This window comes from Lepisma saccharinum, chromosome 29, assembly GCF_977018435.1.
Source record: "Lepisma saccharinum chromosome 29, izLepSacc3.1, whole genome shotgun sequence".
Classification (NCBI taxonomy): Eukaryota; Metazoa; Arthropoda; class Insecta; order Zygentoma; family Lepismatidae; genus Lepisma; species Lepisma saccharinum.
Window position 1 is genome coordinate 15,324,958 of NC_139257.1, and position 18,010 is coordinate 15,342,967.

At 41.8% G+C, this 18,010-nt stretch overlaps 1 protein-coding gene across 3 annotated transcripts in view; it reads left to right on the plus strand.

The window, feature by feature from the left end:
* The window catches only part of LOC145981531 (uncharacterized), a 230,463-nt gene that overhangs the window by 107,843 nt on the left and 104,610 nt on the right, over positions 1-18,010 (plus strand). For 2 of the 3 annotated variants that reach the window (XM_083114832.1, XM_083114836.1), the window contains exon 1: positions 11,114-11,423. The exons of the other annotated variant lie outside the window; for it this stretch is intronic. In XM_083114832.1, coding sequence (XP_082970958.1) covers positions 11,256-11,423 — 168 coding nt within the window. In that variant the 5' untranslated portion in view covers positions 11,114-11,255. Of the gene's footprint in view, positions 1-11,113; positions 11,424-18,010 lie in introns of those variants that run through there. 3 annotated transcript variants of the gene reach the window in all.

The following is an 18,010-nucleotide window of genomic DNA, read 5'->3' on the forward strand; positions in this document are numbered from 1 at the left end:
CCTTCTCCTATCCACTTCTGTCCTCCATTTTCTTCCCTCCTTTGCTTTTTCTATTCCCCTTTTGCTTTCTCTCTTCTCCTATCTTTTGTCCCCTTCCGTTTCATCTCTCATCTTTTCCTTTGTGTAGACTCATCAGCAATGAATTACTAAAAGATCGAGTTTCTTTATTTCAGAAAGTATTTCTCATTTGCAGCAGATGTAATACTGATTTTTCTTCCTAGTTTTATACAATAATACTTGAATTTCTTTCTTTCGCGTATTGCTTCATAAATATCTATTGTGCATATGGCAACCCTGAAGTTGAGCCTAACTACACGCAACCCACCAACGCCTTCTGTAATTTGGATTGCCTAGTTTAAAATTTCGTTGTCCTAAGACTATTGAGAGACACTGTGCACTTAATCTAAGAAATTAAGGATAATACTACTAATAGTACATTAGTGTTGGAAGTGATTGGTTTACAAGTTTGCGGAAGTGGACGATTGAAGAATTGACACTGGAATGAAGTAGCTGCAGCCGGCATTTGAGCAGCTCCAGTTGTAATAGCACTTTCTCCAGTACTGGAATGGAGAATTTGCATCTGGGCCTGTGTCAGGAACGGCTTTAGACCGCGATTGTATCTTGTTGAGAAGTATGACGCTAGTACTGTAACCTGGGAGAGAGCATGTCTGGTGGGAATTCCTTCTGGAGCATTCTGGAAGAGTTTTTTGTTGACACACACAAACATTTCTGTCCAGTTGCTCTTAAATTTTTCCCTATGCATTCCATGCTATATCGAAAGTTGTTGTACCATGTCTTCGCGGGCATTCTTTGTGTGTCCCCCTTCATCACTTTCATCATATCATCATTTATTCTCATCTTGGCAATTAGCCAAAAGTTACAGAAGAGCGAATTAAAATAAACCAAATCAAATCAAGTTCAGTTCCTGTCTTCCACCAGTGTCTTCATTTCCCTGTCGCTTTCGCGGTTCACATCCGGAGCGATTTGTTTCATATTATCTAGCGGCGTGGTCAGTGCAGGGGAGTGCTTCCATGCAGTTTGGAGCCTTGAGTAGGCCATGTGGTATCATTGCCGCTTGTCTCATAATCTATTTTCATCAGCCACCATTCATACTCGCCGCGACGTTAACCCAAGACATGGAAAAGCGACGTAAAATAACGGAAACACACATTTGAAATGTTCTAGACCATCAATTTGGGGGGCTGAGACCGCTAAACCATCAACTTTGTGGGGGGGGGGGAAGCTATGACCAGAGACAGCAAAACACATGACTTATTACTATATACTAAGTATGTAATTATGAGTATTGTTAAATTTTTTCCTAAAAATAGTTTCAAAAGACGATGTGCATGAACTAGGGTAGTGGATGGGAAGTTCGGGCTACAAATGGCTCTCACATGACATTCAGAACGAGATCATTGATATATTAGGGAGATCTGTTTTGCGCTCTATGGTAGCAGATATTAAAAGTCGGGAATATTTTGCTATTATGGTTGACGAAACTTGTGACATATCTGCATTCGAACTGTGAATAAAAATTTTGATATTTTTTTAGGAATTCATGGGCTTTTATGAGATTCCGAACACTGTGGCCAAAAATTAAAAAAGGAAGTGATTTCAGTGATCAGAGGACCCCCCCAATAATTTTGACAAGTCGGCGCCCCTGGTAGATACTGTATATAAAAATTTAAATCGGTGAAAGTAAAAGAAAAAATAATGAACGTGAAGAAGGGTGTAGTCTGTTTTGAGCTTGTATATTCTGTTTAAAAGGATTGTAGGAATGAGTGTTGCAAGAGTTTCCTCAATAAGAACAAACCAAACCATTAAATTTTATTACACATAGTGTACATAAAATTCCGTGTGTGTGTGGACTAATGGTATACGACAATATGCCCTGCCCTCTCTTGCCCCAAACAACAACTCCTAGCACCGGATTATCGTTGCTTGCGCTCTTACACATCTCCGAGCGATGAAGCGTTGCCCTTGATGGAGAGTGCCTGCATCAAAGCGGTTCTCTTGTAATCCTCGCTACACGTCCAGTAGTCGTCTCTGTTCCTGAGAGATTCTGTGGAGGAATTCTTCGCTGGCGTCTAGTGGACCGGGCGTAAAAACATGTCGTGTCTGAAACTTCATCTGGAGGCCATTCCCCCTCCCCCCCGCCCATACTCTTCCAAGCACGCGAGCCAAGCTGTGTGTGTCGCTCCTCTTGCGGTTAGGAAAGAAGTTCTAAACATTGTTTGTTTTCGAGGACGTTTGCTACTTGCCACACATGGGAAATAATTCAACTCTGCCCCGTATTTTGTCCCTTGTAAGGTGATTGTCTCCTATTTACATGTAGTAGGAACGAAGGTGTAATCATTGAATGGTGTTTGTTAGGCTTTAAGAAAGGAAAATAAAAAATGGAGTGAAGCTAATAGGAAAGAAAATGTAATATATACACTGTAAACACACACACATTTATCTTGATTTAAAATTCAATAATTTTGATAGGCAAAAATAGCAAACATTTTGTGTAAGAAAATATACAAAATACTAATCATGTGTCATTATCCATAAACTATAAATAAACATGGCAGCTAATATTTTTCAAACTATCATTTAAAAATTACCAAAATTTAGCTACAAAGACTAAAAAATATTTTAAGTTAAAATTATAGAGTGCATCGAGAATGTTTTTATTTTCACGGGAAGAAAAGTTACTGAAATTATTATACTTTCATTAACACATTCAACAAATATTTCCATGGTAGGATCATGTATACTTACAGTATCAGAAACAGGAAATTGTATATTTACATATAATTTTGTATTTGCTTTTAACCAAACTGTTCCAATATTTTACATGGTCATTTATTAGAAAAAGTATTTCTATAAAAAAAATGTATGTATATGTATGGTGTCAAAAAGCATACAATAAATTTTAAATTATTTTAAAAAATAGATTTAAATATAAAAAAATCATCAAAAATAATTTTTTGAAATAAAAATCATGATTTTTATCCGACCAGCGCTTGAAGTGGAAAATTTTATCTGGTAGAGATGTTTGGATTGTGGCGTGCCCAGGATTTTGAAAAGAGGAGGTTGAGTATACCTTTTTTTCCTCTCCAAATATTCAGTCCCCATTTTGGCATCTTTCCCTGGCTCTGACGTTTTCTCTTTGGGAATACTGGGCCCCACCAACCCCCCGTGGATACGCCACTGTGTTTGGACAAGCTTTGGGATTAGCAGGGAGAACTCTTTCTACATTGTGACAGTGAGACTGTTCTTTGTGTAGTATGAAGGAGGAATGTGTTTGAGGTGACCTCACAGGAGGGACAGATAAAACTGTCTCACCCAACACCTGTTGTGTATCTTGGGGTAGGGGGCGTGAATAATGGTATTATTTTAACAGTGTAAGTAAAGTGCTCCCCCGTGCTTTGCATCGCGCCATGAAGGCGTATAGGGTGTGTGGAGTTAGGACCCTGGTCGCCTACCCTTCCCCAGAGTTTCCTCTGGTACCCACTTAAGCGACGCTGGGTGGGCGACGGAGCCGCTTGAGCAGGTGGAAAGAAATCCCGGTTCTCCACCGCCGGGATCGAACTCGGGTCTCTCGCATGTTAGTCGGACGCCATAACGACTGAGCTACCGCAACTCTTATTATTTTAACATCATGTTAGACTAAGAGTTTTAGAAGTTTTTCATTCAGAGACAAGATTTTAAGGGTTTTGCTGTTTCCCAGGATCTGGCTGTTTTCAGTTGATTTTCTTTTATTTGACAAAATCCCATCAGTTCTCCCTGCGTACGCCATTGGCTACGACCAATAACCAGAACCCATCTGGCCGAGGGGGAGGGACATCCGCCCACCGAACAGATCCTGGAGCATGTGAGTGTCCAAAGGTCAGCGCCGTCTGATCGGCTTTTGTCAGTAGGATAATTTGCTCGGGAATAATTAATAGCTTGAGACGGTGATACAACGTGTACGCGTTGTTGCAATGGAACAATGAGGGATTGTTGTAAATGGAGCGGAAGCGATGGGAATAACGGTTTTCATATCGGAGGAGGAAGCTCTTCGAATGTGGAACGCGTAATCCGGACTCCAAAGAAGACAGAGCGCAGAAGATCTGCGAAGTGAACAAGGGCTGAAAGTAGGCAGTTCCAGCGTGCGCAATTGTCTTCAGACATCAAGGGAAAACTTTCACCGCGTCTAACTTTTGTTGTTGCCTCTGGTTGGCCACTCTGAACCTTTGGCCCCAGACAGCAAAGTCTTTCTCCAAAAACAGCTATGATATTCCGTATTATGAAAAATAGCTTTGTGTAGATTGATTGATTTGTTGTTGTAAGTCCACTTTATGCACAGTAAGGCTAATCGGGACTGGACGTACAGTTTAAAGTGGGATCCGAACCACTATGTGCCTCTACCGGGTATCGAAACCGGGACCCTTTGATTACAAGGCGACGATGCTACCACTGCGCCATCGGGGAGGCCCACATCCCACAACATCCAAGTGACACTACCTGCGGTTTTCTTTGTTTTTTTTAGATATCTCTGTTGGTATAATATACCGTATTGGTATACGGTGCAAAGGAAACATCACAGTTATCTAGACAACAGGAAATTCACTTAAATTGTCTCCAAGGAATTCTAAGCGGATGAAATGGTAGCCGGACAATTGCGATGAACACAGAAGTGAAAGGGCGGGTGGACAATTGCGATGGCATTTTAAATCTTGTATCAAATTGAAGGGTGACTTAACACCCCGTACAATACCTCTTACAAGAGAATTATGTGAAATATTGATATTCTCGGCTGGGAATTTTGTTCAGTCATGTGTTTGAACATGGGCTAGAGCCAGCAGACACCTTTTCAAGTCACCCGTTTCCTCAAATACTATACAAATACACTTTCCAACCATTAATGTCACGCTTCTTCCTTTTCTGTTCTACTAGATTAAGTTCCATCCTCATGTACTTGATGTTGGTGTCTTCTGCTTGGCTCTTGAGGCAGGCCAGAACAAGCCACGTACTTATTTTGTTGTTCCAACCTTCTACAGCATTACTAGAGTTGACGAGCTGTATCTTTGCGGGTGGCCTTGGCTACTCCGCGCAGAGTGTGAGAGAGAGACGTTTATGTAGTTTCCACCTACTCGCCCTTTGGGTGGTCGACAGCAAGGACAGAACGCAAGGATAATGACGCGCAGCCGGTAGCTCCTCCCCCTTGCTACTGCGCAGCCGGTATTGGGCAGGGTTCACCCGCAAAGATACAGCTCGTCAACTCTAGTTCTGTGGCGCCTTTGCTTAAGTTAGGTTAGGTCCTGATCGTCGCAATTGCCCTACTATTAATTATTTAAATGACCTTCAACGTCAAAATCATCGCAATTGACCTAGATTCGGATGTAATATCATTGCGGTTGTTCGAAGTGGGAGAGATCTTCGAAAAAGTCTTTGCCGTGTGCTGTCGCGTAGTGGTTAGCACAGCGCGCTGCGACATCAGGGCCCCAGGTTTGAATCCCGGTCTGGACATGGGTGTTTGTGAGTGTCCATCATCGTATCATCACTCATCCTCATCTTCGCGATTAGCCAAAGTGACAGAAAGGCGAAGTAAAATAAACCAAATTTAATCAAGTCTTTCCTGTAGCCGGCCAAAGGTATCCTTTGTGCACAGATAGGGACTACAGATCCGAACCACTGTGTGCCTCCACCGGTTATCGAACCCGGGACCCCTTCGATGACTTAACCCCTACTCTATCGAGGAGGGAGATGGGAAGAAGACCGGAAATAACGTACAGGGGAAAAGAGAGAGAGAGGGAGAAAATAAATATCTTGGACAGGTCTGTCGTACTTTGAGATGTTTCACATAGAAGTGATGCTGTATTTGAGTTTTGTTAAATTTAAACTAAATTTTTGGAATTGCGTGCGAATATGAGGTCTTAATACTTATTTGTTAGTATTGTAAACCATTGTAGTGTGTCGTGGTAAGCTATTCCGAAACTTCATTAAATTGTAGTGTAAGGTATGTGAACTTTTCGCCTACACTACCAGGCTTGTGACAAAGGGTGTAATACTTAAAGTGGAAAAATAATATATTAAAAATGCCTATTACGTCGAGACTTGATGGAAATCCGTAGGCGGAAAAAAGTTTACCCCCACCATTACATTGAAATTTTTCTGGTAACATTTCTGTACTTGTAATAGTTTTAAATACAAAAATTACATGTTATTTTCTTTATTTTTCAGGTGAGTATGGCCATATCTTGACTGCTAGGTGGTGTACATTTGGTAAGTATTGACGTAATTTGATGTCGATTGAGAGGCAGTGACACTTTCCACAGCAAATGTCGAAGTAAAGGGTTTACTTAAAACGAATTTCGTGACGGAATGTTCATTATGTGCTTACTGCACGATGATACTTTGCCTTGAGAATCGTATTGTTTCCTACGCTTAGTCGACTTAGGATTATACTGAGGCGAGATGGAGAATTAGTGTTCGAGATTCTCATGTGAGAAATTTACCTCGAAGACTTAGATGGGCAGGGCTTGTGGCACGAATGGGAGAGGAAAGAAGAGTTTACAGCATTCTTGTTGGGAAACCTGATGGCAAGAGACGGCTAGAGAGTTTGTTAGGTGAGAATTCTTCAGATATGGCCAAGTGATTTATTTGTAAGTCGTATATTTTGTTTATACTAATTACAAAATGAATCCATGAAGAGTAATTGTGAGCCTGTGTTGCGTGTATGTATTGTGTATTCAGGCCTTTTAGTTACTATTTTCATTTCTTAAAACTGAGTTTCTGCTAAATTTTGTGCTTCGTGTGCTTCCGCATTAAAAAGAAAAGTTGTTGATGTGGTCAACTTCGTCCTTGAATATGGAGGATCATTATTTCCGTTCTTGATACTTAACTTACCGACGTGCTCCAGGAAACTATCGCTTATTCTTAGTAATACAACACCTGATCGATAATGAACTCGACTCGCGAATAGTCTGCCTCTTTGCTTGGTGTGGATGCCACAGAGATGAGACGAGATTTACTACGGTCTCGTCTCCTGATGAGGAAGTCTTTCTCGTTCTCGGTATTGTCTCGAGTTGGATGTTCCTGTCTCGTTCTTTTCTGTATTTTCAAACGCCAGAATAATACTTCACGCCTGGATATCACCTCTGTTGGCATCAGCAGAGTTCCATTATTTGAAAGTCCTGGATTCCGTTCCCTGGCACTTCATCGATACCTCATCGTGTTAATTGTTACATCCATTTCAGCTAATCTCCATTCGTGCATATCGTCACACAGCCTCAAACATGCAGAAAAACCATGTTAAACAAGAACATGAAAGAATCAAATAATCTAATGCTATATTCGTGACAGTTGGAACTTATATTTACAAAACCTGTACCTGTCTTTCCTATTGGAAATTTTTGAATGACGTACGCAACTTGACAAGTGTAGAATAGATTTATGTACCTAGGCAGTTATGTTGCGAGTGAAAGAGGAGGGGTAACAACTCGTATGACTATCTCTTTTCTGTCGCAGGCCGTTACGAAACCAGTGACCTGGATTCGAATCTTAGGCAAGGCACACATGTTTGGCGTATCTTCCACTTCATCAGGATATGTATACATTGTAACGCATTACTGGAAAATGATCCGAAGTTGGAATCGTATATTGTGTGTTTTTTTCTTCCGTTCGCTATTAATCTCCTTCGTTGTCATTAGCCGAGAAAGGTCCTAAATTCGACTTAATTGGCATAATTTAGGTTCCACGAATCATATGCATGCTTGAACGCCCTGTCATGCCGCTGCAGTGCGAAACGTTGCTGTTGATTGGCTCCTTCCCAAGCGACAGGCGACACGCGCTTCACTTGTCGCTTGCGTATCGCTCGGCTCTGAATGCCGTGCCGCGTCGGCCTGTTGACGTCAGTGAATGCTTGCTTATAGACTGAAGGAATTCGTGTCGCTTGTCCTCTGTCGCGCATAGTTTTTAAACTGTGGAAAACGCCTGTCGCTTCAGTCTGAAAGCTCCCTAAGGAGGCAGAAGGGATGACAATTCTGTAATTTCAGATGGTCGCCTTAGTTCCAGAGACATGGAGCTACTTCCTACATTTGAAAATTAATTACGAGCTACCAAGGGTGAATTCAGACTTGATCATTTCTTGGTCCTTTTTAATAGACACACAGATAGGACAATAAAGATATATACGAGGGCGATTCAATAATTATTGTCCCCGGCATACTTAAAGGATATGAATTGCAATGAATGATGGGGATATTGTAGCCTAATGTCATAGATGTCTATATGCAAAACTTCAGAACCGTAGGTGCTATAGTAAATTTGTTTTTCTCGTTTTAAGTGTGAGAGGTGGCACTTAGTTTGAAAAATGGAGAAAACCGAACAACGAGCTGTCATCAAGTACCTCCAGAAAAAGGGGCTAAGCCCAAAGGAGATTCATGAGAACATGATCAGTGTGTTGGGTGATGGGGCAGGTGGTAAAAAACTGGTGCCGCGATTTCCGTTGCGGCAAGGAAAGCTGTTAACAGGTCCCTGGTGCTGGTCCTCCAACAACAGCATCCACCCCAGAAAACATTGATGCTGTGCATGACATGATTATGGCTGACAGAAGAATCACGGTGCAACAGTTAGCAGACATCATGCACATCTCTGTAGGCTCAGTGGAAACCATTGTGCATGAACACTTGGGATTCAGAAAGGTGTCAGCGCGATGGGTCCCCAAAATGTTATCCCGTGAACAACAGAAAGACAGAGTTCAATGTTCAAGGGCTGGTTTGGAGCTGATGAGGGCAGACCTGAAGCAGTTTTGTGATAGATTTGTGACAGTGGATGAGACATGGCTCCACCACTATGATCCCGAGTCCAAACGACAGAGTATGGACTGGCGGCACAGCAATTCACCTCCCCCCCGCAAATTCAGGGTGCAAGCATCAGCACGCAAGGTTATGGCCACAATTTTTTGGGATGCTTAGGGTGTGCTCCTTATTGACTACCTGGTGGGACACACTGTTACTGGGGACTATTATGCAGCCCTAATCCCTAAGTTACGCGAAGCAATCAAGGAGAAACGGCGTGGGATGTTGCGGCGAAAAGTGCTGTTTCACCACGATAATGCTCCAGCACACAGAAGCCATGTTACTGGTGCCGCAATCCATGCTGCTGGTTTCCATGTGTTGGAACACCCTCCCTACTCACCCGACCTCGCCCCTAGTGACTTTCATTTGTTCCCGAAGTTGAAGGAGCACCTCAAGGGGACGCATTTTCCCTCAAATGCTGCTGTTATGGACGCTGCGGAAGAATGGCTCACGGCTCAGCCACATACATTCTTTGAAGCTGGCATAGTGGCTTTACAGCTTAGGTGAAAGAAGTGCATTACTGTGAAGGGGGACTTTGTGGAAAAATAATACTGCTTATATGTCAGGGACAGTAATTATTGAACCACCCTCGTATATGTCGCTTTAAACTTTTATTGGCTAGATTTTTAACTGTAGGAAATTTTAGTTCTTCACAATTACCTACTAGTTTGAGATATCGACAGATCACTTGAGAGTGTTCTCTCTAATGACCACAGTCAATCGAGTTAATAATGTTGCTTTGCTAGGTCTCCGTTGCGGAGTGGTGAGCCCAGCCCGCTACGACGCGAGGGGCTCAGGGTTCGAATCCCAGCCTGTTCTTTCAATTTCATCATATTAAATCACTCATCCTCACCTTTGCTATTATCCAAAAGGCGCAGTTATAAATATATATATTTTTAATAATTACAAAAAAATCCATTATTAACAATCAAATGGCACTCTGTTACTGGCATGAGCTTCTCGAATAACACGTGTCAAAAGGGGGGGGGGTGATAGTGAATTTTGCCTTCTATGTATGCTTCATTTATGTTTTTATGAACGAAAGTAATGTAGAAATATTGGGAAAACGCTCTAGGAAACAATGCATTTTTTTTATAAATTTTCCCAGTTGAAAAATCGAAAAAGTAGAAGTGGGCCTGACCCCCCCCCTCCTTTCGGATAAGAATATAGATACTGTATTTATTATCTAGCTTGCGTGTACTTAAGATCGCCAAAATTTGTATAAAAACATGGAAATTAATGTGAAATAAGATAAAGAATTGCATAATTATTGAATAATGAGAAAAGAGGTTGTTAGATCCAGTTGACGAAAAGTAAAGTTCCTGATTAATATTTTATGGATATTATCATGAGTAGTAATATGCATACATCTTCTTTGGCACTGTTCTTCAAAGCAGCATACTCCCAATATAATATTTGTCTTCCAAGTTCATTGGAAATAAATAATAACCATGGATTGTAGTACAAAAGACGTACATTTTTATTATTTTATTTTAGTACTTGGTTAGCCTTTCGGAGTGGGGTGTCCGGACTAGGGATGCACGATATCGTGATATATCGTCACATACGATACGATATTTTTTCCGGATCGTCATATCGGCGATATATCGTCTCCACGATATATGTCGCCAAATATCCTGACGATATATCGCCGACACGATATATACCGCCGAATATCGTGACGATATATCGCCAAAATTTCGTGACAATATGTCACCGACACGATATACACCAAATATCGTGACGATATATCGCCAAAATTTCGTGACAATATGTCACCGACACGATATATACCGCCAAATATCGTGACGATATATCGCCAAAATTTCGTGACAATATGTCACCGACACGATATATACCGCCAAATATCGTGACGATATATCGCCAAAATATCTTGACAATATGTCACAGACACGATAGGCTATATACCGCCAAATATCGTGACGATATATTGTCTTCTGGACAATAGATCGCCCAACACGTGCTTCCGGACCCCATCCCCCCTCTAAATACGTCCTTGGTTTACGTAGTCACTTTTGTAGATGTCTTGGGTCTAAGACTGTGGTGAACGCCACTGGGTTAGCAATACAAACAAGTCCACACGCGTGTTTCAGAACGTCTTGCAAGAACATGGCAAGGCAGGACCTTTTTCCTTTTCATTTCGATCAGATTTGGCAAGAGAGCCATCTGCTCTGCTCCTCCAGATTGAAGCCGCTGCCACGGGGCAGGTGGCGCTCGCAGTCACGTGAGTCTCGGGAGCAGGTGCTGCCAGCAAAGGATAGGACAAAGACGTTCGCCAGTTCTCGATCTGACGATGGTGCGAGTTCGTTGCCGCCGTGGACTGTGGACTCCGTGAACAGCGCACGCCTTGTTCGAACGGAACAGAGTGAGTTTATTCATGTGAAGTGTTGTGGTGAAGACGCCATGCTGTGCGGCTCTCTCAGGAGGCCGAAGGACTTCCCTTCGTCGCCCGTGCTGGGGCCCAGGGACTGGAGGAGGTCCAGCGCCTACGTTAGCCGCAAGTACCGCCATGTTGGCTCTCTCCCCAGGAGGATCGCCGTCACGCCTCTCCTGCTGGACATCATCGAAGCGGTAGGAAGGGGTTCGACTCTTTGGTGCATGCGGGGCTTTTTGGTGCGGGTGGCTGTCAAAAGATTTAGATTGGCCACATCTTCACACAAAAATGGCCTCCCCTATCGTGGTCGCCTTGTAATCAAGGGGTCCCTCGTGGAGACAGTGGTTCGGATCCCACTTTAAACTGTAGGTCCAGTCTCGATTAGCCTATATGTGGTGTTAAGGGCGTAAGACTTAATCGAATCGCAATCGAAGTTATTTGTCCAGTGATTAGCACAGCATCCCGCGTTTGAATCCTGGCTTGGCCATGGGTCTTCTATGTTGGTGTCCCTTCATAAATTTCATCATATTGTGACTCGTTCTCACGATTAGCCAAAAGTGGCAGAAATGAACAAAACCAATCAAGGGGTTATTTATTTCTGCCGAAATTACACGAAGGCATGGATTAGATGGCATTAAACAGCTTTGAATTGACAGTACCTCAGAATATTAGTACAAAATATTAATAATGTACTTTTCGTCAACTAGATTCAACATTCTTTTTTCGTTATTCTATAAATATTCAATTCTTCATCTTTTTTGATACTACCTTCCGTACCAGAACGGTTGTTTTTGTAGAAATTTTGGCGTCGTCAACAACAAAATGTTATCCCCCCCCAACACAAACGAGCGGCCGGAGCAGGGTGTTGATCGCATCATATCCAGCATGGACAAATCAAGAATCAGTATGGCCTTCACGATTGTGTAGTTGTCTACGCCTTGTAATCAAGCAATTCTAGGTTCCATTCCAGGTGGAGGCACATTGCACAGTGGTTACTTTAGGTTCTAAGCCCAATTCCGCTAAGGTAAAAATAGCTTCGCCATGTATTAATAGTTATACTGACACACTTTGCCTCCAATAGACCACTAACACACCTAGAGAACCCAAAGTGTGACACATATGTTGACTCCAGTAACACATCAAAGTGCATATACTAGTAATTATGCACTTTTGGTGCATGACAATACACTCAGGAATGCATAAAAGGACATTTTTATCGGCTGCAGTTCCGCGTAATGCAATAAAATGCATAAACTGAGACACGGAACCCAAAGTACACGTTTACCTGTGTATGCATCAACCGTAATATATAGCATTTCGAGTTCTGTTCCCTTATTATTATTATTGCACTTCTGCCAGGAATTATATGCTGACTTCTTTGATCTGACCGCCTTCAATTGATTGAGTTGTGTTTTAAGTCCACTTTTATGCACAGATAGGCCAATCGGTACTGGACCTACAGTTTAGAGAGGCTGAAGCCCCCCTAAAATCCTATAAATATCGAATTTAAATAGTGTATAGTGGTAATAAATTTTACTTCCGTAGCAAGATTAAACATTAGATCGGAAAAAAGTTTAGTGTATGATAGAGGAGCCAGGTTTTATTTGTCTACAATTTAATCCAAAGAATAAGTGGATCCACAGCTCTCAAAATGTATAGTTTTCTTTGTGACAGGTCACACAATGTAACCTTTATGAGTAAAATTTGGCCCTAACTTACAAAGCCTTTTTTTAAACGGAATGTGTAAAAATTATAAATAACAAAATCCAATAACTATGAATTTCAGTACACTAACTGTACAAAATGTAAGAAAAATAATGGACAACACTTGTGTTGGATATTCACTCATACGGTGGATCAAGTAGCAGTGTCTCTCCATTTGCATAATAATAAAAAAATGGATTAAAATTTGTTTATTTTTAGTAACTTATAATAGTTATTATTGTAAAATGACAATTATAACCGTGGCATAATAATTATTATTGTCATTAGTATTTGTACTAATCAAGTTTTATGAGTGGCCTAACCCCCCTCTACAAATATTTCAGGCGACGCCTGCCCTTCCCCCCGATATAAAATCCTGGCTACGTGCCTGCCGGGACCGCTTCGTTATGGGAAGGATCTGACGTCTTGTGTATTATTACACAAAATTAACTTAAGGAAACTTTTGAATTCTGAAGAATGTGCACGGTCACGTACTTTCGGGTGAGGAAAGGGGAAGTGTTCACCAGTCGTGAACGTGTCTCGTATGTAAGATCGGAATGGCATGGATACCACAGTAAGGTTCATAGTTTTCTTTGCTTTTCCCGCTGACTTGTGAAATCGGCATTTCGTACTATCGCATTGTTTTCCAAGTCCTGGAGACTTTAGTCTACGCCAGCACAACAGGGCGGGAGAATTGCATCGACTCGCATTCCGAGCTGCATAGCCGGCCGTTGTTTTGCGGAAGGAGCGAAGTCCGAGGGAATTGGGCACAGGCGTCTGTTTGTTTGCGGCGGCTTCGGGTCAAGTGGCACGGGGGTTATCTTCCGGAAGTCGTTCCATCGGATGGGCTTTTCGAAAATCCATGGCCGCGTTTCATTAATTGGGGAGGTCTACAGGAGCGACGCCAGGATATTTTTGTAGGAGCCGAGTGGCAGATATAGGAGACATAAAAATTATCTTTCCAATGACATTTCGATATACTCTCTCTCTCTCTCTCTCCTCCCTCTACTCCTCGCTTCCTCCCTCATGCTCTATCCCCCCTTCTCATCTCAATTTTATAGTTTGTCTGCAAAGGCAGGCAGAAAGAGAAAGACACTCTCTCTCTCTCTCTCCTCTTGTTTTCCTTTTCCTTTATCTTTCTTGAGAGCGAAAGAGATACAAATGAGATGAAGAAATAGAAGAGAAGGAAACGAAACAGAAGAGTATCTCCATTTCTCTCCACCATCTTTCTCTTTCTATCTTCCAGCCGATCTCCGTGGCGTAGTGGTTAGTACAGCGGTTAGTAAACCGGCTTGGATCACTGATTTTCTTTGTTCTTTGTGAGTGTCCCTTCATCTGTTTCATCACTCATCTTCATCTTCGCGATTAGCCAATAAGTGGGAAAAATGCGAAGTAAAATAATACAAATCAATCAGTCAATCAATATTAGGTACTAAAAGTGATTGGTAGGGAGCCATTTTTTCAGCGGGCTGCGTCTCCAATAGCCCCCACCTTAGCGTTGCCCCTGCTAGCAGCAATTTCTAAATAGTCGAACATGTTTTTTTTAGTACTGTTACAATCGATGTAGTCACAAGTAATTAAATGTATTTATTTAAAGTACAGTCCGTTGGCTTTGGCTCTGGGCCGAGATAGCGCGTGACATGGAACAGATTTTGGTCTCTTGAGTACGCCACTGGGAAAAGCGTTACACCATCGGGAAAGCTACGTTATTTCGATTAAGTTATATAATAAGGAATTTGTATGTACAGTTTTTTGAATTTCTCAATTGGCATCGAAAATAGACTCTTATATACAGAAAAATAAATGCATGAAATGTATTGATGCATCAGACACTCATCTATTGGTGCATTAAAGTGTGTTTTATGGCATTTGCGAAGGAACAGGTTAACAGTTCGATGTACTTGAATACAGTTTTTTATGCATATTCCTGGATGATGCACTTAAACATTTGGTCTGAGCTACAAACTATGCATTTTTTGTTTCGAATGATGCATTTACGTTTCTGTGCGATACTTTCCCCTATGGTTGTTATTTCTCAGAACATAGCGGTACATTTGGATATAACACTATGTGGTGTGTACTTGCCAATACCCTATGAACAACCATCCGCGTTTAAGGTGTGAAAGTGTTACCTTCAAGGTTTATATGCTACTGATCCAGTTTGTCTGCGATTCCGGTAGTGATTTTCTTCTTGTATACACGTTCTGCCAGGCGTGTTCATATTGTTTTCGTTTCTCTGTAGTGAAATACGCTCGTTTTTTTTTTTCGCACGTCATGTTTCTTTGATCTGTGCTGAAAGTTTGAACTGTAGATGTAGTAGCTTTCTTTTTCCCTCCGCGGAAACTGGCTCACCGGAAGCATATTCCACTTAACGTTACTCCTGTCAGACGTTATCTATCTAGCCTTCATAAACCCGAAGGTTTATGGCTGGAGCAACACAAGCCTTTCATCTGTCCCTACCCTGGGCAAGATCAATCCAATCTTTTCCATCCCTACCGATTTCCTTTAGGTCCATCTCAACGTCATCCCTCCATCTTCGTCTTGGCCTTCCTACAGGTCTCTCACCATCAGGTTTCCAAACAAGTACCCTGTAAACTCTTCTTTCCTCTCCCATTCGTACCACACGACCTGCCCACCTAAGTCGTCTTGATTTCATTATTCTAATAATATCTGGAGATGAATACAAATGATGCAGTTCTAAATTATGTAACCATCTCCGCTCCCCTCATCCCTTTTAGGTCCAAATAAATTCCTAAGGATTTTATTTTCAAATACTCATGTTCCTCTTTTAATGTAAGGGACCAAGTTTTACATCCATATAATACATATATGTTTCTTAGATATTATACGAGAAGATAAAAGTTTATGAAGAGAAAGGTAACACGCATTTCCTGAATTAAGTCTGCTTATTATTTCGTCTGTAATATCATTTGTATTTGTTAGTATTGCTCCTAAGTAATCAGAACGTGATATTAATGTAAAGCTCACTTGAATTACTTGGTGTATATTTTTACTATATTTTCTCTTCGTGCTCAGAAAGATCAAAAGTTTTTCCATAAAGCATGTACGTACACAACCGAAGTCATTAGCTTATCACTTGTTGTGCTCGAAATGTAGGTCTGTAGGCCGCGACACTGACATAAAACTGTTCTGGGAGCAGAGGAAGAACTGGGCAGTCTATGCTCGGTAGAATTCGTGAGACATTCTAGATTACTAATGTCACTTTCCAGTTATAAACTGAATTGTATGCAATAAAGCTCTGAAAGATGTATTGCTGTTTTTTCCGCTCTTAGAATTAGCTTTGACATCTTTGTACGGCTCTTAGAACTGCCCTTTAGCCCTTCACAGGAATCCTTGGGCGTTCAGGAGTATTTTATTACTCTGGTTTTCTAAAATATTCCTGCGATTAATGTACGGTCACGCGCAAAAAAATGGCACACCTATATCCTGTAATACTCGCTTTCCTCCAAGCCGTTGTGCCTAACCCTACGGCGGTGGTAAAAGTTGCCTTTGGAAATTCGCTTATCGCCGCAGATTTAGGCAACACACATAACGCAGGGAAGCGAGTGTTTTAGGATCCAGATGTCGCATATTTATTGCCGGTGACTGAACTGAAAACATACCCCCCAAATAATTTCATCCCACTCTCTTGGAAGATGTGTTATAGGAGCAATGGTTGTTTATTTTTACAGGGTGGTGCATTTTCGATTACCCAGTTTGAAAATAATATACTCAGCCCTAGAGACAATGAAACTTCAAAAATTGTATATCATCCTTGTCCATTTACATACATGCCACGTAGACTTTACTGCTGCGCTTTGTGTGCATTTGCTAAAGTTATTTGTGAAACACCATGTCTGCCAAATGGCCACCTTGTTTAGCAATGCACTGAACAAGACGACTACGGACACTTTGCATGACACGGTCTAGGACATCCGGGGTTATGCGCTCAATTTCCTCCCTGATGCGTTCCTTCAGCTCTTCCATTCTGGTTGCAAACACCTTATCCTTCAAGTGTCCCCAAAGGAAGAAGTCTGGGGCAGTTAGGTCGGGGGATCTGGCGGGCCATTGAATGTAACCGAAACGCGACATTACTGGCAACTGTTAGTCAAGGCCACAAAGCTGTTTCCGTCGTCGTCCGTCCACGCCGTGTGGCCAACTCTCCATTTTCAAAAATGTCCGAAAAGATTTCATTTGGCAGACAAATAACTGTAGCAAATGCATACAAAGTGCATTAGTAAAGTATACGTGGCATGTATGTAAATGGACAAGTGTAGTGAAAAGGATGATATCACATGTTTGGAGTTTCATTGTCTCTAGGGCTGAGTATATTATTTGCAAACTGGGTATATATACTCTTTTCCAGAGTCAAAGTTTCCTTGTCAAGAGTATCTGGATAATCCTCCCTACATGCCAACTTGGTTAATCTGTAATGTGATGCTCGCATCACCTTTAAAGTGACATTGGGAGCCCGGCATTGAGTACAAACACCTCAAAGTCCTCTTCTTCTAGCACCGGTGCCCCCTGTCAGCGCTAAGTTAACTAAGCGTGGCAAATGAATAGAAAACCTGGTGAGCGGTATTTGACCCTGGTGTATCTGAAGCGGAACGCGGGGAGGAATTAAAAGGCACATCGTAGTGTGAAACGCTTCGAGGCGGAGCGATCTTATGGTAGATTGAGAGGTGCTACCACTGTATTAAGTCACTTACCCAAGCAGTACGCCGACCTCCGCGACGGAGTGGTTAGCAGAGCGCGCTTCGGGTTCGAATCCCTACCTGGGGCATGGGTGTTCCTTGCGAGTGCGCCTTCATCATTTTAAATCTATTCGCCATCCAAATGTGGCAGAAAACTGACGCTAAGTAACAAAAACACATTTACTATTTAACTAGTAGAAAGTACACTACTTATGCTGGCCAAGGCAGTCTATATTTTAGTAAAAAAGAAAACTCTTGACGTTACGTTTCAACCCTCTAGCATGGCCTTCCTCAGACTTGAAACCAAACTAAAATCTGTCTGAGGGAAACTCTGATAGAGGGTTGAAGCTTAACGTTGTGAAGTGTTTTTTTCTGTACTGAAATAC